Raw genomic sequence first — 22,394 nt, 5'->3', positions numbered from 1 at the left:
AGCTTAAATGATTTGGGAGACCATGGAAAACGTAAATCTAGATGGTCAGACTGGGATCTGAAACCCTGTCCTCTCAAAGGCGAGTCCACCCACTGCCTTAATCACTGCGTGGCCCCACTCAGAGCTCGGCATTGTAGCAGCTGACATCTACACCGCATATCGTGTTAGAAGATACCAAAACTTACGCAGAGGCACCATGTGAAATTATATAGATTTATGGCTACTTCCTAAAATCTTTAAATACTCTAGAATGTGCAATTACTATGAGATTGCTTCCTCCGGGTTTTATTTCTTCTCACACTACTTCCTCTATTGCTTAAGTAAAACCTTCAGTTCACGTTGTAGCGCTTTTCCAGACAAACTAAATTGCTTTTTTGTTTGCAGTGGCGGCCTGGACTGTGTTTGGATTTTCTGTTCTGCAGTGTCCGTTGTGGATACTATATATTCTTGCGAAGAACAGATCTGGTCGCACTTGGAAAGAGGTAAATCTTTATATTCATTACATTGTTTCTTTAATTTATATTACATACTTTCAAATTGAACGAAATTACTCAGTTCACAGTGGTGTAATTACACTGTAAGGGTTATAGAAATCATACAATGCAAGCTTACTAGACTGGTATTTATTGTCTTTGGTGGCATTTGATGTTGAGATTTAGGTCGAGAGTAAGGGCAAATTTTCTATCACACTATCCACCATAGGCTAAATAGATACGTTGTTACATTATCTACGTTTACACCTTTCATAACAAATACTTTATGTTGTGTCTAGACAAGACAGCCTAGACACAATGAGAGGAAGCCGAAAGGCACGCGCTTAAACTCACGCAGGCTGGCGTAAGGTCTGAAACAGGATACGTAATGAATGCTATAAAGAAAAGTACGTAGCTTCTGGAATACTTAACTTTAATCCACATTTGTAGAACATCGCTCTTGATGATACATTAATAGAATCTCAATATCAATTGAATACGGCGCCTTGCTAGATCGTAGCAAATGTAGCTGAAGGCTATGCTAACTATTGTCTCGGCAAATGAGAGCGTAGTTGTCAGTGAACCGTTCCTATGAACGTCGGCTGTACAACTGGGGCGAGTGCTAGTAAGTCTCTCTAGACCTGCCGTGTGGTGGCGCTCGGTCTGCGATCACTGACAATGGCGACACGCGGGTCCGACGTATACTACCGGACCGCGGCCGATTTAAAAGCTACCACCTAGCAAGTGTGGTGTCTGGCGGTGACACCACACTTTAAATCTTTGAACATTATCTGCTAATGTCAGCAGAAGTGTACAGAAACCCTTGCATATGCGTTTATGATTGCACGAGACTTGGCTCAGTAAGGATATCAACAAATTTCGTCCGAACAGTAAAGTAAATCGACTTGCGCTGGGATCAGCGTAATACTCAATACAATTCTTCAGAACTACATCTCATCGTATTTTGAATATAGGCAGAGATGGTACAGAAAATTAAAAAAAATTATGAGAAGATAGCAGGTGTACTTCTGCAACTGTTTCGTGTAGGTAATTTTATTGATTACGTCCATAACCCAGGACGTTGGAGAGAACGTGGCGACCACGAATTTTATGCACTTCTCTTTCGCTTTGGCCAAAATGCTATCTAGACTTGAATCGGATACATCTGATTCGACCATCACTGTACACAAAAACGACCTCAGCTACGAGGCGTGTTGTCTTAGTAAGGCGCTCGACACGTACACATCTTGTCCAAACTATGGCGGAAGAAATTTTCACCGCAACTATTGACCGGTAAGCCAGTTATGTTCCTTAGACTCCTCTCACAGCCCTTTTCTTCTCCACCAAGCATTAAAGTTTATGCAACCGGTGTCGCTCGTAGTAAGATTATCGAGCAGCGGGTGCCAATATATTGGACCGCACATATTGTTACATACTCTACCAGCTGGAGCTACTAAATCATAGTTTCGAATCTAGAAAGTAGCCTGATAATTTACTTCGTCTATCAGTTGTTAGTCACAGCCATTGTAACTCATTTTTACTTTACTTGCAATTAAATGATCAAGTTCTGAATTAAAAGCTCTTCTTGAACTACACTACCTGACAAAAAAGTGAAGCACCCGGAGAAGACAGGGTCGGGTGTTAATTTAACTTCGTACGCGTATACACTGTGGGAGGTTATGTAAATGAGCGGAGATTCAGTTCTCTGTGACAGATACACTGAAGAGCCAAAGAAACTGGTACACCTGCGTAATATCGGTGGGGCGTCCAAGAGGACGCAGAAGTGCAGCAACACGACGTGGCATGGACTCGAATAATGTCTGAAGCAGTGCTGGAGGGAACTGACACCATGAATCATGCAGGGCTGTCTATAAATCCGTAAGAGTACAAGGGGGTGGAGATATCTTCTGAACAGCACGTTGCAAGGCATCCCAGATGTACTCAATGTTCATGTCTGTGGAGTCTGGTAGCCATCGGAAGTGTTTAAAGTCAGATGAGTGTTCCTGGAGCCACTCTGTAGCAAATCTGGGTGTGTGGGGCATCGCATTGCCCTGTTGGAATAGCCCAAGTCCGTCAGAATGCACAATGGACATGAACGGATGCAGGTGACCAGAAAGGATGCTTACGGACGTGTCACCTGTCAGAGCTGTATCTAGTCGTATCAGGGGTCCCGTATCACTCCAACTGCACACGCCCCTCACCGTTGCAGAGCGTACACCAGCTTGAACAGTCCCCCGCTGATATGCCGGGTCCACGGCAGGAGGTTGCGTTCATACCTGTACACGTCCAACCGCTCGATACAATTGGAAACGAGACTCGTCGGGCTAGACATGTTTCCAGTCATCAGTAGTCCAATGTCGGTGTTGGCGGGCCCAGGCGAGGCGTAAAGGTTTGTGTCATGCAGTCATACAGGTTACATAAGTGGGCCTTCGGCTCCGAAAGCCCATAGCGATGATGTTTCGTTGAATGGTTCACACGCTGACACTTGTTGATGGGCCAACACTGAAAGTTTGCAGTAATTTGCGGAAGGGTTCCACTTCTGTCGCTTTGAACGTATCTCTTCAGTCGTCGTTGGCCCCGTTCTTGCTGGATCCATTGCCGGCCGCACCGATGTCAGAGATTTGATGTTTTACCGGATTCCTGATATTCGCGATACATTCTTGAAGAGGTCGTGTAGGAAAATCCCCACTTCATCGCTTCATCGGAGATGTTCCGACTGTAGTACCAGTTTCAAACTAACTCAAATCTTGATAACCTGGCATTGTAGCAGCAGTACCCGATCTAACAATTGCGCCAGACAGTTATTGTCTTATATAGGCGTTGCAGTTCGCAGCGCCGTATTCTACCTGTTTACAAGTCTCTGTATTTGAATACGCATTCCTGTACCAGTTTCTTAGGCGCTTCAGTGTAGAAAGGCCGCCATTAATGCTGTTCGTGTTTCATGTTGTTGTAGGGTAGACATAGGGGAGAACAATGTCAGATCTACGTAATCACTGTGAAGAAAGCATAGATGCCGCGTATTCGTGTGAGACAGCATTATCAACACCTGACAGAGTCAGGAAGGGGCATCGCTGTGGTTCACCACTGGCCGACCAATCGAATCACACTATATGCAGATTTGTGCAACATTCGCACGTGCCTGTGGCCTATTGTTCCGGTCGACAACGTTTGACCACTATAAGAGAGAATTTCCGTATTGTGCACCAATCACGCTGCAGCCCATTCAGATATGGCCCTCCATCTATGAACGAATTATATACGACGGTCACTCCAAAAGAAATGCAAACTATTTTTTTAAAATCCATCTTTTATTCTACATGTTTGAAAGTTTCACAGTGTGCATATACATCCTTTAGGAACAATAGTTTCATTTATCCACATAATTTCCATCCCTCTCAACTGCCTTACTCTAACTTGGAACCAACGCCTGTATATCCGCACGGTAAAATTCTGGACCGACCCGTTGGAGCCACTGTTTGGCAGCGTGCAGAAGGGAGTCATCATCTTCAAACCTTGTTCCACGAAGAGAGTCTTTCATTTTCCCAAAGAAATGATAGTCACGTGGAGCCAGGTCAGGACTGTAAGGCGGGTGTCTCAGTGTTGTCCATCCGCGTTTTGTGATCGCTTGCATGGTTTTTTTGTCTGACATGTGGCCGTGCATTGTCGTGGAACAGCAAATCATCCTGCATATGCCGATGTGGTCGAACACGACGCAACCGAGCTTGAAGTTTGTTCAGTGACGTCACGTACGCATCAAAATTTATGGTGGTTCCACTTGGCATGATGTCCACAAGCAAGAGTCCTTCGGAATCGAAAAACACCGTAGCCATAACTTTTCCAGCAGAAGGTGTGGTTTTGAATTTTTTGTTCTTGGGTGAATTTGCATGATGCCACTCCATTGATTGCCTCTTCGTCTCTGGTGAAAAATGATGGATCCATGTTTCATCACCTGTCACAATTCTGCCAAGAAATTCATCTCCACCATTCTCGTACTGTTCCAAAAGTTCGCTGCATACCGTTTTTCTTGTTTCTTGATGAGCCACTGTCAACATCCTGGGAACCCACCTGGCACAAACCCTTTTTAACGCCAACACTTTCAGCATTCTGCAAACACTTCCTTCCCCTATGCCAACGTAGCGTGACAATTCGTTCACTGTGATGCATCTGTCAGCAGTCACGAATCCGTTAACACTCTGTACATCGTCTGGAGTGTGTGCACTACGAGGCCTGCCGCTGCGAGGACAATCCTCAATATTGCCGTGCCCGCTTTCATCACGTAACTTTATAACTGTACCGACTAACTGTACTGCGATCGACAGCAGCATCTCCATACTCCTTTTTCAACCTCTTGTGGATGTTTCCCACTCTCTCGTTTTCGCAGCACAGGAATTCTATGACAGCACGTTGCTTCTGACGAACGTCAAGTGTAGCAGCCATCTTGAAGACATGGTGTGAAGGCGCCACTCGCGGGAACAGGTTGAACTAACTTTGAAAACAAGCGGGAAGGATTTATCTACACACTGTAAAACTTTAACACATGCAGAACGAAAACTGTATTTTTACAAAAATAGTGTGCATTTCATTTGGAGTGACCCTCGTAGTTTCTGTAAAATTGGTCGGAGACTAGCAGCAGCCACACTACCGAATTAACGTCCGATGCCGTTAGCAGCACAACACAAACGGCTGCGTTTGGAATGGGGCCGTGGCCGGAAAACACGGATTGCTGATGAATGGAGTCACACTGCGTTCAGCGTTGAATCCCGGTTCTGCACTACATCGATGACAATCGTTGCCGAGTATGCCGGCGATCTGGGAAGAGATCCCATTCATCCAAAGTTTTAGGGAGGGTCAAAGCTGTTACTCCTGGCGTCATAGCGTTGGGAGCCACCAGGTGTGACTTCAGATAACGGCTTGAAGTGACTGAGATAGCTTGACGGCACAACAGTACGACACGAACAACCTGCGTCCCCTTATGCTACCTTTCACGCAGTGGTATACTAGTGTCATTTTTCAACACGACAATGCTCATCCACACGCATCGTGTTGCTCTGTGAAACGGCTGCGTGAGGCTGAGGTACTCCCGTGGCCAGCAAGATTCCGAGATCTTTCGCTGACAGAGCGGGTACGAGACCATCCCAGACGTCAAATCCGTCCCATTTCCGGTATCCAGGATATCAAAAGACCAGATACCACAGATGCGGGTCAACTTGCCTAAGAAGATAACACAAGAGCTTTAAGACTACCTTTCCGACGGAATCTGTGCATGCACCCAGGCCACGGGGTTGCAATACCATATTGTGAAATGGGCTCATACCACCAAGTTCTTTGCAAATGTGGCTCGGTTTTGTAATTACTGCTATAACAACGTGGATCCTCTCAACCCGCGAGATTTTAATTTCGTTTTCTCCTCCCTTTCTGGATTCTTCACTTTCTTTTGTCGGGCTGTGTATTTTCTGCTATGTTCGGTTCGTATTTTTGACGCTTCAACTCTATTTTGTATCCCGCACCTAACAGTAACTTCAGATATGTAACCCTGTCTTTCAGTAGGACCAAATACTATTTTGTCATAGTATTGTTACGAGTTTCCTCATAACAAGTCTTTTTACCTTTGGTACACAGCAATCTGAGGAGAAAAAAAGTACGTTTTATAAATTATAGAGCACAGCAATCAGTCGTCTTTGTTTTTGCAGGTTTTATTTGGCAAATTCGGATTTCGGCTAATGCCCAGCCATTATCAGTGCACTATTTTCTAGTCTCAGTGAATGTCAGTTCCCCGTTGTTCGGGCGTCAGTCACAGTTGTTTGAATGCTGATTATTCAGAGAACTGTGGCTGACGCCCGACATTGTCATCCCTAAAAATGAAGTCTCCTGAAAAACGCACACGGGGAAGGAGTCCCTGTGACAGTTACACTGATGGGTGATTGTAACGTGTTAAAAGATCTGGAAGTCAATTCGCCCGTGCAACATTATGCCTTCCCGATACCATAACATCTGTACCACCAAAACGACCTTGTTCAACAATGCTGAACGTCCTACGTATGGTGAGCAATGAGAACGCGCAGTGCACCCACGGACGTTTTCGAGCATGTTGGTATTGATGCTCAGGGTGTTACGGTCTGGAGCGGCCTAATACTGCTTGGGGTACTGACCTCCAGATCTCTGAACACATTACACTCACAGGATAACGTTACTGTGACACTGTACTTCTTCCCCATATTTGTCTTTTCAAGGTGCATTCGGCCCTGATTACATTTTTGCGGTTGATAAGGCGCGATCACGTCGAATAGCGCAGGTGGAGGAGCTCTTGGAACTAGAGGATGTTCGGCGAGCAGACTGGTCTGCCCATTGCCGCGACATGCATCATGTCGAGCACGTGTGGGAGTCACGGGGAGAAGTACTGCACCGTGCCCACCTCCACTAACTACCGTCCAGCAGGTGTCAACCGCGCTGGTGGAGAAAGGGAACGCCCTGCCGCATGAACTCTTTACCAACCTTGCGGCCACCATCGGAGCATTTTCTAGAGCATGTATTGCTGTCCGTGCTGATTACACATCCTGTTAAGAACCGTACCCGTCGTCTGTAATGTCCAGGGGAACATTACGGAAATGGAAATGAGCGTTTGGCGTCATTGGCCGGGAGACCCCTTACGGGGCAGGTCCGGCCGCCTTGGTACTACATTCGACGCCACAATGGGCGACCTGCGCGCCGGATGGGGATGACATGATGATGAAGACAACACAACACCCAGTCCCTGAGCGGAGAAAATCCCCGACCCAGCCGGGAATCGAACCCGGGCCCGTAGGACGGCAAACCGTCACACTGACCACCTTTTTTTTTCGTTGTGTTTGGTCGTTGCGGACGTCACATGACATCCGTTGAAGTTCGTTTGTTGCTCCTTCCACTCAGTTTATTTATTACAGAGGCCAACCGACTCTCTGACCGATCACGCTGAGCTGCCTTGCCGGCGTGTAACAAAATGCCTTTCCTTATCCACTCAGTTATCAGGGCGGACAGGGGAACATTATGAGTCGCAGTACCTTTAATGTAATGTCTTTTCAGAAAAGTTTCAGGACTATTCTCCTCTCCGCATACTTGTTTGTTTACCTTCTGTACTATTCTGTAGCAATTCTCTCTATGTGTGGTCCAAGTTTTATCGACGTAATCATGTTATTTGGCAGTGACAAATCACGCGAAATTGCGTTCTTCATTAAGTTACGCATGTCAGTGCGCTCTTGACGAAACTGGAGAGGACTCATGAAATTTAGCCTTTTTCCCTGGTAGAAGCTGGACTCATTCGTTGAAAATGAATGTTTGCTAATTGTGTTGTGAACTCCCTGACAGGTAGCAAAAGGAAGACGAATCTCATGCATCTCTTGCCCGCCACACCATCCTTCGCCAGGACTGACTGAAGTAACCAAGGACATTCTTCCAATTAAATATCTTGAACAAGAAAGTAACTAAAATACTCACTAAAATCTATGGATGGAATGCGAATATCCTTACAATTTTACAGTAGTACAGAACAAGTAATAGGACCAATACCGTTAGCGACTTAATTGCAATATCTTTTCTTCTTTTTCGCATTCTTTTTATCTTGTCCATCATAATTTTAAGTGTTTATTGAAATGAGCGCTGGAATTACGAAACTTCCTGGTGTTTAATTATTTCTCCCAAGTAGACTGCTCGTATGTATGATTCTAATTTTAAGATTTATCTTTTAACTTTAATTTTTTAAATATTTGTCTTAGTTATATTATTTTTATTGGGGTGAACTCAGCCCTAATGAGGCCATTTGTGGAGCTACTTGACTGAGCAGTAGTGACACCGGTCACGAAACCTGATAACGGCCGGGAGAGCGGTGTGCTGACCGCATGCCCCTCTGTACGCGCATCTGGTGACGCCTAAGGGCTGAGGATGACACGTCCGCCGTTCAGTACCGTTGGGCCTTCAAGGCTTCTTCGGGTGGTGTTTGTTTTATATTATTTTTGTACCTAATTAGCTTATAATTAGTACTTCCAATTCTTTATTACAAATAAGCGGATTATTGTCTACTGTGTCAACTGCTCAGTCTGCTTCTAGAATAGAAACTGTTCGAAATCTGTTTCTGTCTCGAAAATATTTACTTCCATAACGACACATTGTTTTCTGTAGCTCATGTCGGATAAAATCTTATTTTCGTGCTATTTACATTTCGATTACCATTTCTCTAATAAACGCTAACCTAACACCTAGAGTATGTAGAAGTGTGGTCTGTCATAGGTATGATGTACGGAAATGTTTGGCAGTGCTGTCATTATGATTTTTCATTGAGCTAATTGGAAATTTTTTTTATCTTGTTGCAGGCATTCCGACTGTCGTTCACGCCGTCGGCAAAGTGGGGTCCTAAAAACGATAAACGAAGAGGTGAATGGCTAGAATTCAAAGCCAATAAAAAAAGAGAAATTCAGCTTAAAGATCACGGAGTATTTAAAACACTTATATTTCGATATTTAGGCTGCGGAAGACCTTGAAAAGACACTGGGAGAATTTATGTGTGTACAAATGATCCACAGTCCACGAGTTGCGGTGCACTGGCTTTCTTTGACATAAAAAAAGTTCAACTTGATATAATAAAGTATTCCACTGACATAAATGGTGAAGAATGAAAATGTGTCGAATCCTCTACATACTGGACTAACAATGCCGTATTACTTCCAAGCACGTTCCTTAGCTTGGACTGGCCACAGCAAAACAGTGCTTAAGAACAGCTGACGTTGCTGAAAAATAAATGGAAGAGCTTTGTAACTGACCATGACGAAATTCATATGCAAATTTATGCCACGTTACTTTACTCCAGTTGAAAAGCGTTCCAGGGAACGCATCTGGGGTATACCATGCTCATTGTCAGACTAATATTAACGCAGTTTGAGAATGACAGAATTGTGGATGAGTTCGCTGTTTTAATATCTCTCTGTCTGTCGCAAGTTCTGCAATACTCAGGAGTAGACAAGCTGGCTGTGATGTGAATCCACTTGCTGTGTTAAGAATACACATGCGAAAGCTTACCTCTATTTCGTAAGGCTTAATTGTGATATTAGTGTAAGTGTAAAGAATGTACAAATTCTTTATTATGTATGTTTCAATTTGATCTGTACCGTGTACACTGATCACCTATTATACAGAGAGAATTTCTGACTGTGACATTACAGCAGAGACTCTACCAAATAAAAATAAGTTTTATGATATTACTGTTATCAGACTATCGGGCCTTAAATATTTTGTCATAAGAAATATCACTACAGTAGTTTATATAAAGCTGCGATGATATATATTTCTAAATATTTTTAGTGAATTGTTTAAAAATTATTGCTTTGTTAGTTTATTGCGTTGACAATAAATAATTCTCGTAAAAATGATAGCTTTTTATTTGTGACTGGCATTAATGTTGTACAACCTGTTGATTATTTTTCTTCCTTACTTCGGTTAACATATGCGAGGCATAGTCTGAAAACATCAAGAAGAAACGTAAAATTTGATAGAGCATGTGAATTTACTTTCTAAGTTCTCAATATTCAGACCACTGTGCAAAAAGGAAGTGATAAAAGACAGTTATTTTGTTTACCATAGTACAAGAAGTACACTTCTGTGTTTGGTAGTAGAAGAGGCTTCATAGCTTAGATGTTGAGGTTTAGTTAGAAAGTGTGACAATCTCGTTTTATTCTTTCCAGAACCTATGCGGCCCTGTATTTTCATGTACTTTAAGGTTTAATTATTTTCTGTGTAATGGACTTATGACATGCATTTTGTAACTATTACAGAAAAAAAGGAATGAAAACTTCCAAGCAGCAATATTAAATATTATGGCTCTTAACCTGAAATACAAAATAATCATTCTTCACATATCCGTGTAAATACACTTTCTCTTGTTTAGAATCAGTAGCAATGCACCTTAATTACAGATACGATGAACAATGAATTAACCTTAACGAAGTCTCGAAGTGGGAAGAAACAGAAAAAAAACAAATATATTATCATACAGTACAGGCTTTCACGGTCAGTACTGACTTCATTTGGAACTTCTGGGCTGGTAGGCCATAGTCAAGGTATAAAACTTTCTCCTAGCTTTTCATCTCCGACTGCTGGAGACATCCTCAATGGTAAAGTGGCGAACTGCAATCAGAACCAGAGAGAGCGCCGAATACATAGACAGTGTAGAGGGCACCACAGTCCATCATATGACGTTGACTACGGAACTATCTCTGGTAATGCCAACATTCTCAATTGAAAGTAAGAGCTTGTCATTCTTATGGTGAAACGTTGACATCCAGATTTTATCTGATTTAACTCTTCGTTCTTTTCTGTTAAAATTATTACGGTGTTTACAAATCTCAACAGCCACTCTATAAATGCGCGAATGACAATGCGATGTTTCCGATGTGACGGACGTCTCACTGAATGTTATTTCATGATCGCCCTCTTGGTAATCGCGTTCCGCTTTGCCCCTTTTATCCTTGTGTCTCAGGCGGCAGTGCCTCCTGTGTTCAAGCAGACGGGTGATAACACGTCTTTTCGTGGTTCCAGTATAAACCAATCCTCAACTATAACGAATGTTATATACTCACGGTGTAGCCAAACGTAGTTTATCTTTTGCCGATCTTAAACATCATCTTCTTAGTGTGTCTCAGTTCCCACGCCATACAGAGAGATTTGAAATCTCACTAATGAACGAAAGGAAAACTTTCCCTTTGGGCGGCTGTTGTTCCTCATTAATCCTGATTGTCTCCATAGGGCGAAGTGCCCTACTGATCTGCTTGCCTCAGTGTCGACCGTAGATGTACGACGTCGTCTTGTAAATAACTCAGTTCACAAATTTTGTACCCTTCATCTACCAATGTTTTGATCACATCTCATTTTTCTCTGGGGTGATGATTACAATCTTTATGAAGGTAATGCTCAGTATGCGTGGCTTTTTATATTCCCTATGTGTCATCGTCCCGTCCTCTCGTTTGATAACAGACTCATAAAAAAAATTCTGTTGGTCATTATTCTCCATTCCATAGTAAACTGGTTTTTCCAAATGATGTTGTTGATATGTATCAGGAAGGCATCCAACTCTTCTCCACCGTGTGTTCATACTACGAAAATGTCATCGATAAAGTCGTACCACATGGCTGGCCTTATACTAGCAGTCCGCAACGCCTGTTATTCAAAGGTCTCTATAAACCAACCGGCCACAGCCGAACTAAGAGGACTGCCAACAACCATCCCGTTAATCTGTTCATAAAAACCACTATTGTATTGAAAATAGGTTGTCGTGAGACAGTGTCTGAATAACTCCTCTCTCACTGCTGTAAAAATATACGTTATGTGTGAGATAACTACGTTCGCCGGTATCATGGTAAATAACGATACATCAGAACTAAGAAGAATATTACCTGGGACCACATGCATTTCCTTTAACGCGTCAGTGAAATGACACGAATTTTCAATAGGACTGTCAGTTCCACCAACATAACGTTGCAGCAATGAGGGAAGGTGTATAGCTAAATGGCAAGTGGATGACATTTTAGCTATCACAATGGGCCTCAAAGGATGCTGTGGTGTTTGCACTATGGATGACCCACAGAGCCTAGGTGAGAACGTTTCTATCGCAATAAGAGAAAGAAGACTCTTTTAGCAATCGATTGTTAACTTTCAAAATCTTCGTAGGCGGATCCTTCTGACGTTTTTTTTAATAATTGGTGGGATCCAAAATATTAGATCTTTTCATAATAGACCTCACCTTCATCAGGACCGTGGCATTAGCCTTGTCTGCGGTACGAACAATGTTATTATCTGCGTTGATGTCCCTCAGCGCCTTACTTTGTGCTTGGGACAAATTACTGCTAGGTACTTGCATGTACGTAAAATACCCAGTTGTTCCATCCTGATTACGTAAGTGGACTGCTGTACAAGCTGTCAGATACCCACTTCATTATTTCCTATAATTTACTCTGTGGGTACTTTTCGAGTCGTCACAGCAAATTTGCCTCCTCTGGTTATTACAGAAATTTCAGCTTCTTTCAGAACCTGTAACAGGCAGGTTGATAATAGTAGGTTCAAATGGTTCAAATGGCTCTGAGCACTATGGGACTTAACAGCTATGGTCATCAGTCCCCTAGAACTTAGAACTGCTTAAACCTAACTAACCTAAGGACATCACACAACACCCAGTCATCACGAGGCAGAGAAAATCCCTGACCCCGATAATAGTAGGAAAATTATCCTCGATTGAAGCCAGTGACATGTTCTTCCGGAAAGTAGCGAAATTCTTCTTCTGTCTATTGACTGATATCTGTGCGCTGACTTCCATAGTCCTGAACGTTAAATGGTCAATCTTATTCCAGTCACAATTCTGCATAGTATTACTAAAAAATAAGTGAGTTTTAATAGGTTACTGCTGATTTCCGTCAATCTTCGCGACGTCTGGTGAATCCTTTCTCGTAATACTGCTGATTACATTCGGTTTTAAATACGGCCAGGTTCGGCGAGCGAAACATCCCCTTCACCTTCAAAAATTTCGAAACCGTCGCTGTGTCCCTGCAGCGTAACGGGAAGCTGAGCATGAACATTTGTTCTGCTTTCTTCTTGCGTACTCCTCACATCGTCGAACCGATGCTGACATATTCTCCCCATGGAGGCGTTAAAGCGTACAATGTAGGCTCCTTCGCTGTGGGATTCCGGGTTAGACCCCCATTTGGATCTCCGGGAGGGGAGACAGGAGGAAAAGATCGAATAACTAACGAAAGGGAAACATACTATGAATCGGAGAAAGGAATGTCAGCAGTTTGAACGCTGTAGGGAGACTAGAAAAACTCAAAAAAGAAATCCAAAGTTTCAGTCTAGATATAATGGGTGTCAGTGAATTGAAATGGAAAGAAGATAAAGACTTCTGGTCAGACGAGTGTAGGGTAATATCAAAAGCAGCAGTAACTGGTATAACGAGAATAGGAGTACTGCTGAATAGGAAGAGAGGACAGACGGTGAGTTAATGAACAGTTGTTCTCTTTAAAATGGACAGCAAACCAAAACCAACAACAGTAGTTCAGGTATATGTACCAACATCACATACAGAGGATGAAGAGACAGAGAAAGTATATGAAGATAATTGAACGACTGACTCAATATGTAAAGGGACCTGATAAATGCAATCTTAGAAGACTGCAATGCGGTTGTAGGGGAAGGAGCAGACGGAAGAGCTAGAGAAGAATATGGGGTTAGTAGTAGGAGTGAGAGAGAAGAAAGAATAATCGAGTTCTGATATAAATTTCAGCTAGTAATAGCGAATACTCTTTTCAAGAACCGGAAGAGAAGGCGGTATACTCGGAAGAGGCCAGGAAACACGGGAAGATTAGACGTCGATTGCATCATAGTCAGACAGAGACCCTTAAATCAGATACTGGATTCTAAAGAATACTGAGGAACAAATGTGAACTCAGGTAACAGTTTGGTAACGACGAAGAGTACGCAGAAGTGTAAGAAACTCGTCAGGAAGAATCAGTGAGCAATGCAGTGGATTACAGAAGTATCAAGGAATGAATAGGTTCGAAGTTCTCTAAGTCTATAGATATTGCGATAATGAATAGCTCGGTAGGCAGTCCAGTTGAAGAGGAATGGACGTCTCTAAAACGGGCAATCACAAAGCTGCAAAGAAAAACATAGATACAAAGAAGGTAGCTGCGAAGAAACCATGGGTAACACAAGAAATACACTCCTGGAAATTGAAAACAGAACACCGTGAATTCATTGCCCCAGGAAGGGGAAACTTTATTGACACATTCCTGGGGTCAGATACATCACATGATCACACTGACAGAACCACAGGCACATAGACACAGGCAACAGAGCATGCACAATGTCGGCACTAGTACAGTGTATATCCACCTTTCGCAGCAATGCAGGCTGCTATTCTCCCATGGAGACGGTCGTAGAGATGCTGGATGTAGTCCTGTGGAACGGCTTGCCATGCCATTTCCACCTGGCGCCTCAGTTGGACCAGCGTTCGTGCTGGACGTGCAGACCGCGTGAGACGACGCTTCATCCAGTCCCAAACATGCTCAATGGGGGACAGATCCGGAGATCTTGCTGGCCAGAGTAGTCGACTTACACCTTCTAGAGCACGTTGGGTGGCACGGGATACATGCGGACGTGCATTGTCCTGTTGGAACAGCAAGTTCCCTTGCCGGTCTAGGAATGGTAGAACGATGGGTTCGATGACGGTTTGGATGTACCGTGCACTATTCAGTGTCCCCTCGACGATCACCAGTGGTGTACGGCCAGTGTAGGAGAACGCTCCCCACACCATGATGCTGGGTGTTGGCCCTGTGTGCCTCGGTCGTATGCAGTCCTGATTGTGGCGCTCACCTGCACGGCGCCAAACACGCATACGACCATCATTGGCACCAAGGCAGAAGCGACTCTCATCGCTGAAGACGACACGTCTCCATTCGTCCCTCCATTCACGCCTGTCGCGACACCACTGGAGGCGGGCTGCACGATGTTGGGGCGTGAGCGCAAGACGGCCTAACGGTGTGCGGGACCGTAGCCCAGCTTCATGGAGACGGTTGCGAATGGTCCTCGCCGATACCCCAGGAGCAACAGTGTCCCTAATTTGCTGGGAAGTGGCGGTGCGGTCCCCTACGGCACTGCGTAGGATCCTACGGTCTTGGCGTGCATCCGTGCGTCGCTGCGGTCCGGTCCCAGGTCGACGGGCACGTGCACCTTCCGCCGACCACTGGCGACAACATCGATGTACTGTGGAGACCTCACGCCCCACGTGTTGAGCAATTCGGCGGTACGTCCACCCGGCCTCCCGCATGCCCACTATACGCCCTCGCTCAAAGTCCGTCAAGTGCACATACGGTTCACGTCCACGCTGTCGCGGCATGCTACCAGTGTTAAAGACTGCGATGGAGCTCCGTATGCCACGGCAAACTGGCTGACACTGACGGCGGCGGTGCACAAATGCTGCGCAGCTAGCGCCATTCGACGGCCAACACCGCGGTTCCTGGTGTGTCCGCTGTGCCGTGCGTGTGATCATTGCTTGTACAGCCCTCTCGCAGTGTCCGGAGCAAGTATGGTGGGTCTGACACACCGGTGTCAATGTGTTCTTTTTTCCATTTCCAGGAGTGTATTTCAACTGATCGACGAAAGAAGCAAGTACAGAAATGTTAAGGGAAATTCAGGAATATCAAAATACAAATCACTCAGGAATGAAATAAATAGGAAATGCGAGGAAGATAAGGCGAACTGGACGCAAGAAAAATGTGAAGAAATCGAACGGACTGACTCAGCATGTAGAAAAGTGAAAACAACTTTCGGTGAAATTAAAAGAAGGACGGCGGCATTAAGAGATCAATGGGAATTCCACTGTTAAATGCAGAGGAGAGAGCGGATAGGTGGAAAGAGTGAATTGAAGGCCTATATCAGGGGAAAGAGTTGTATGATGCTATAGAAAAGAAACAGGACTCGATGTAGAAGAGATAGGGAATCCAGTATTAGAATCAGGATTTATAAGAGCCTTAAATGCCTTAAGATCAAATAAGGCAGAATGGATACATAGCATTCCATCGAAATTTCTAAAATCATTGGGGGAAATGGCTACCAAACAAATACTCATGATGGTCTTCAAGAATCTATTGGACTGGCGACATACCGTCAGACTTTCGGAAAAATATCATCCACACAATTTAGAAGAAAGCAAGGACACGTAAATGCAACAACTAGTGCACAATAATCTTAACTGCTCATGCATCCAAGTTACTGACAAGAATAAGAAATAGATGAATGGAAAAGAAATTGTGGATACGGTAGATGACGATCAATTTGGATTTAGGAAAAGGTGAAAGCACCAGAGAGGCAGTCCTGACGTTGCGCTTGATATTCGATGGAAAATCAAGACGTATTCATAAGAATTGTCAACATGCAAAAAGCGTTCGACAAAATTTAAAATAGTGCAAGATGTTCGAAATACTGAGAAAAATAGAGGTATGCTGTGAGTAAAGACGGGTGAAATACAGTATGTATAAGAACCAAGAGGGAACAAAAAGATTGGAAGTCCAAGAACGAAACACTCGAATTAAAAAGAGTGTAAGATTGGGATGCAGTATTTCACTCGTACTAATCCATCTTTATATCGAAGAAATAATGACTGAATTAAAAGAAAGGTTCAAGATTGGGATTAAAACTCATGGTGAAAGAATACCAGTGATAAGATTCTCTGACGACCTTGCTGTCATCAATGAACCTGAATAAGAATTATACGATATGTTGAGTGGAATGAACAGTTTAATCAGTACATAATAAGGACTGAGTGTAAATCAAAGAAAGAGGAAAGTAATGAGAAGTATCAGAAAAGAGAATGGTGAGAAACTTAACATCAGAACTGGTGATCAAAGTAGATGAGATTAAGGAATTCTGCTACCTTGGAAGCAAAATAACCCATAACAGCAGAAGCAAGAACATCAAAAGCAGACAAGCAAAGGCAAAGGGGGCACTGCTGGACAAGAGGAGACTATTAGTGTCAAACATAGGCGTTAATTTGGGGAAGATATTTCTGGTAATGTACGTTTGGGGCACAGCACTGGATGATAGTGAAACACGGACTACGGGAAAACCGGAGAAGGAGAGAATCATTGCATTTGAGATGTTGTGCTACAGAAGAATGTTGAAAATTACGTGGACGGGTATGGTAAGGAATGAGAAGGTTCTCTGGAGAATAGGCGAGGAAAGGAATGCATGGAAAACACTGACAAGAAGAAGTGATAGCGCATGGTGTTAAGACACCATGAAATAATTTTGATGGTACTAGACGGAGCTGTAGAGGTTGAAAACTTTGAAAACTGTAGAGGAAGACATAGAGGAATGTTGTTGTTTTGATCTTCAGGCGGAAGACTAGTTTGATGCAGTTCCCCATGCTATCCTATCCTGTGTGAGCCTCTTCATCTTCGAATAACTGTTACAACCTCTATCCTTCTGAATCTGTTTACTTTATCCGACTATGAGTCTCCCTCTACGATTTTAGCCCCCACCCTTCCGCTCAATACTAAATTGGTGATCCCTTGATGTCTCAGAATGTGTTCTACCAACCGATCCCTTCTTTTAGTCAAGTTGTGCCACAAATTTCTTGTCTTCCTCATTAACGACATGATCTACTCATTTAATCTCCAACTTCTTCTATAGCACCACATTTCGAAGGCTTCTAGTTCTCTACTTGTCCAGACTGTTCATCGTCCACGTTTCACCTCCATACATGGATACACTCGAAACAAATACCTTCAGAAAAAAATTTCCTATCACTTAAATCTATATTGGCTGCTAAAAAATTTCTCTTCTTCAGAAAAGATTTCCTTGCTGTTCCAAGTCTACATTTTATATCCTCTCGGCTTTGGCCATCATCAGTTGTTTTGCTACCCAAATAGAAAAATTAATCTACTACTTTTAGTGCCTCGATTCCTAATCTAATTCCCTCTGCGTCACCTGATTTAATTCGTCCACATCCCATTACCGTTGTATTGCTTTTTTGATACTGATCTTATATCCTCCTTTCAAGACATGATCCATTCCGTTCAACTGCTCTTCCAAGTTCTTTGTCACTCTGCTAAGGGCAAAACTCTGAGTGACTAGGCTGAAAGCAGGGTCGAAAGAGTGAAGAGCGCGTCTGTTCTGAGAACGTTTCCTACGTCTCAAGCAGCAACTGCCCATCAGGGAAGTAAGTTACTTTTAGCATCCCACCAATGAAAACATTAAGCTGACGCTACTATACTCCACCAATGCAGGGAAAATGCGGCCATCCCAGTCAAGTGTAGTGATGTCCCACTTCGGAAAGTCGCGTCTAAAAAGTTTTGCGTCACGAATCTTCAGACAGTTTGGTTACCTTACTTTAGGTGCCTTTGGTGCGCTTTTTTCTGGCGTAGGAACGTAAAAAGAAGTAAACGTTTTTGACTAGGCGCCGAACTAGTGTCCGAACTGAATAACCACTCTTTCCAGGGAGCTCTTGTGTCTTGTAGAAAGCTTTCGAGATTCGTATCGCCCGTAGAAAGTACCTCGTAGGAATGGCTCAAAAACTGCCCACGCTGTTTAAAATCCTCCTTCCACCAGGGAAATATTTTGTGTACATGCATACCAATAAAAATTTAGGCAGAGGGCACCTCATGGACAATTACTCTCCAGTCAGAGGGCTCGCAAAAAGCATCTATCCCCCCTAGAAAGTTCCTCTTAAGAACGGTTCAGAAAATTATCCATCCTGTTTAAGAATCTTCCTTCCAGCAGAGAAACATTTTGCGGACGACCACAATAGTAAACTTTTAGCAGAGGTTGCCTGACTGACAACGACTCTCTAGGAAGCCGGCGTCACACAACAAGCTTCTGGTGGTCCAACGCTAGTCCTTCATACCTGAGATCCAGCACCTGATACATGGCACTTTCCCTACCTTCTAAGACAGTGGGGGCTTAGGACGGTTCTTCAGTTAGAATTCCCTCGCTTCCCTGAGGATGACGCAGCTCACCGAAATCATCTTAACCCATACCTAGTACATATGCAACGTATATCTACAAGTGCAGAGATGAAAGAAATCACCTACGCAGTCGCCAATATTGTGTTGCAATTGGAAACAAACATGCATTTCCGCAGTCACCCTGGTTTCGATGGGATTTGATCGGAACCTAAGTAATTTGCATATCGAATTGTCTCTAATTTGCAAAGAGCGTACCACCGAATGAAAAGAGATGATGCGTAATGCTTTGACATTTGTCATCGCCTCTCGCTTTTATTAAAAAAAAATGTGCGGTCAGTGATACATTTTGTAAAACCTAGTTTCTTATCGACAAGACTTTTTTTGTTTTTAGTTGGTAATCACCTTGGTTGGCGGAACCGCTCACTTTACAAAGAGCTGAAAAATTGTAATAGGGAGGAAAGGTGCAACTTGCCAACTTATAGAGTACGAAACATAAAATAAACTACATCCTAACACGTTCATATCTCTGGGCGCCACTATCCCACTCTTTTGTAACAGATCATTCTGCAGAAGGTGGTTGATCTTGTATTTTACATACAGAATTATTAATTAATGTCAAATACCTTCAAAAGTGAAAGAGAACAAAATCGAAATTCAGTTCACCTAGGCAAACCGAGAGATATATTCATATTTAAACTAAGGTAAGAGGACATATTTACATACAATTATTTGCTAACCACTCTTCCCGGAAATCATGGTGGCTCCCTTCATAACTAGTTTATAGCAAAGCAAAAAATAAAGTCGATGACAGATCTACACATAAATGTACCATCTATATCAGAGCACACGCTGTTCGCAGTTCTCTGATTTTTCTGTTCACGAGAAAAGGAAAAATGTGGAAAGCTTAGTATCTACCGAGAAATAAGTTTTGGAGCATTTAAAATCTCCAGTGAATTTATAAATGCATGGATGCATATCAGTACATGATCATGACATTATATAATACATTCTCTGTACAGAAGAGAAAACATAATATTTATTTTACATGAAATCAAACAAAATATTTACAATAAACATAAGTAAACAGCCAGTAATAACTTACCATTAATCAGATCTAAAGTGAGGAAAAAATAAATAAATAAATAAAATATAGCAAAATTCCGTATAGACCACAGTCTCTAGTAATTTACATGTGTGATTTGAGTGTATCTGTTTGCGATGTACACAGTGTATAGACAATAAAAAATCGACCCATTTAGTTAAAATGTGATGCCTGTACGGGTTCTTTTATGTTGTTCATGATCGCAGTGTCGGCGAACATACAAATAAGTAGCACATTAAACAAACAGGATGATAAACATAACGAGAGAACGAATGTCTTGCTGAAATAAAGTAATATTAGAAATTATCGTAATAAAAGTTTCCCTAAAGGTAAGAAATCCAAGTTTGCTTCACACATTAAACGTGATTTTTACAGCTGAAACGCACAAAAAATTTTATACGCACTGTTTTTTGCCAGAGTTCGGAGAAATAGGCATGTGATTCAGTACATGTGGGCAAAGGTACACTGTTATTCATCGGCTGCAGTAGTAGATGGGCTGGGACATCGCTATGTGGCTTAAGCTGGCACGGGATTCATTGTTGCCGAGAGGCGTTCATATATGGAGTGACACACACTGTTCTTCTTGCATTCGAGTTCTACTCCATATTATCCTCAGCCAGATAAATTTCTGGCCTGTTGGTCCTACTAAATGGGGTGGCTTTTGAAGCTACGTATGGTTCCATCGAAATATTGCTACTCAGTGTGCTGTTATTGGTGGTACGGGAAGAGCGTTTACCCGAAGTTTCCATTCCGCCATATTTCCTGGAAAGTGTCACGAGGCGTGCCGGTGCAAGGACAGGTAAGTGATGACGCGTCACTCGATTCCGCCTTCATGGTGTAGCATGAAAGGTGTGGAAAGGAAAAATGTGACTAGTGTTCTGGATTAACTTTCTGTGCAGCTTAGCATGTGGCGCAACCTGCCCATATTGTCTCCTTCAGACCAGGTTCTGTATCAACTCTCGTTTTTGTTGGGTCCTTCAGTTCTTGCGTGCAGAGTCCCAAAAAGAAAAGTCCCTTCTCTGCCATGACAGGGTGTACGCACACCCGTGTCGCGCCGTCTTTGCTGTGGCGCGTGGCAGTCCTCGAGGTCAAGGTGACAGAGACACCCCGCCGGTTCGACTTCGTCCGTGTCACACAGTGCGGCCTGTGTAGCAACGTGACCCCTGGTCACAAATCCCACTGAGACGCTGCTGTTGTCGTCTGGCTCTGCGGCATTTTGCCGCCGCTCCTGTCAATGGTGATTGTAACTCAGGTCATCAGTCCCAACAGTTTCGCCTTTCTTGCCCTGAACTAGCGCCCCCTTTTCGTTGCCGTCCACTACCTGCTGCTGCTCGCTCGTCCGTCCGTTTCCGCAACTAACTGGACAGTGGTCATAATTCCTACTTGACGGGATTTAGTTTTAACACATGAGAGTCTTGTCTTTTGCGTCAACGTACGGGGATTCCGTTATAAAAGAGACGGCTGTCGTTAGAATGGACAGCAACAATTTTAACAGAGAGCAGGAGCACACACTCAGCATGATGTGGGAACGGGCTTTGGATGTCGAAAGGAGGCAACGACGAATGCTTGACGCTTGTAGGGAGGCGGGAGCGGCAGTTTCAAACGTGGCGCCGTCCCCTCACGTCACCTGACGTCACTCGGTCCAGCGGTGGGCCGGAGGTGCTATGGGCTGTCCGATCGCCTCTTGTACACACATGTCGCCGCGAAAGACTCCGAGGACACACAACAGAAGGGGCATTGACTGATAATGGTACAGGGTATCTTCCACCATGCAGAGTGTGTTGGCTTGCAGAATGTATATTTTGACGCAGAATTAGATGTTATCTTGACGATCCCAGCGCTTAAAAATTGGTTCAAATGGCTCTGAGCACTATGGGACTTAACTGCTGAGGTCATCAGTCCCTTAGAACTTAGAACTACTTAAACCTAACTAACCTAAGGACAGCACACACATCCATGCCCGAGGCAGGATTCGAGTCTGCGACCGTAGTGTAGCGTCTAGAACCGCTCGGTCACACCGGCCGGCTCCCAGCGCTTAGTGCAAGTACTCTGGGTAATGGAACACATCCACGTGCTGACGTTGATAGAGGACAAATGTAAACAGATGTAGATTGCACACCCGTCATTGTGATGATGTTGCGTTCGCTTTACTTACGTTTTTCATAGAATGGATGAATGCGTGGGAGTAGGTATGAGATTAGCTGCTGCAAATGACATACATTAAGAACTGAATAAAAATTATCAGCACCATTCTATTAATTGTTACACTTAGCGCATTTGAGAATGAAAAGATGATGATCGCTGAAAGAAATATCCATGAAAATAAAGGTGTGACATACGTAATTT

At 43.5% G+C, this 22,394-nt stretch overlaps 1 protein-coding gene across 1 annotated transcript in view; it reads left to right on the top strand.

The window, feature by feature from the left end:
* The window catches only part of LOC126455690 (sodium-dependent nutrient amino acid transporter 1-like), a 180,965-nt gene extending 171,198 nt beyond the window's left edge, over nucleotides 1-9,767 (top strand). Inside the window, exons 12-13 of the mRNA XM_050091457.1 lie at nucleotides 385-482; nucleotides 8,816-9,767. Of these exons, the coding sequence (XP_049947414.1) occupies nucleotides 385-482; nucleotides 8,816-8,983 (266 nt within the window). The 3' untranslated portion in view covers nucleotides 8,984-9,767. The remainder of the gene's footprint in view (nucleotides 1-384; nucleotides 483-8,815) is intronic.
* The last annotated feature ends 12,627 nt before the right edge of the window (nucleotides 9,768-22,394 follow it).

Source organism: Schistocerca serialis, chromosome 2 (assembly GCF_023864345.2).
Source record: "Schistocerca serialis cubense isolate TAMUIC-IGC-003099 chromosome 2, iqSchSeri2.2, whole genome shotgun sequence".
Classification (NCBI taxonomy): domain Eukaryota; kingdom Metazoa; phylum Arthropoda; class Insecta; order Orthoptera; family Acrididae; genus Schistocerca; species Schistocerca serialis.
The sequence above is the reverse complement of the archived record's forward strand: the minus strand, read 5'-3'. Positions and strand labels throughout refer to the sequence as shown.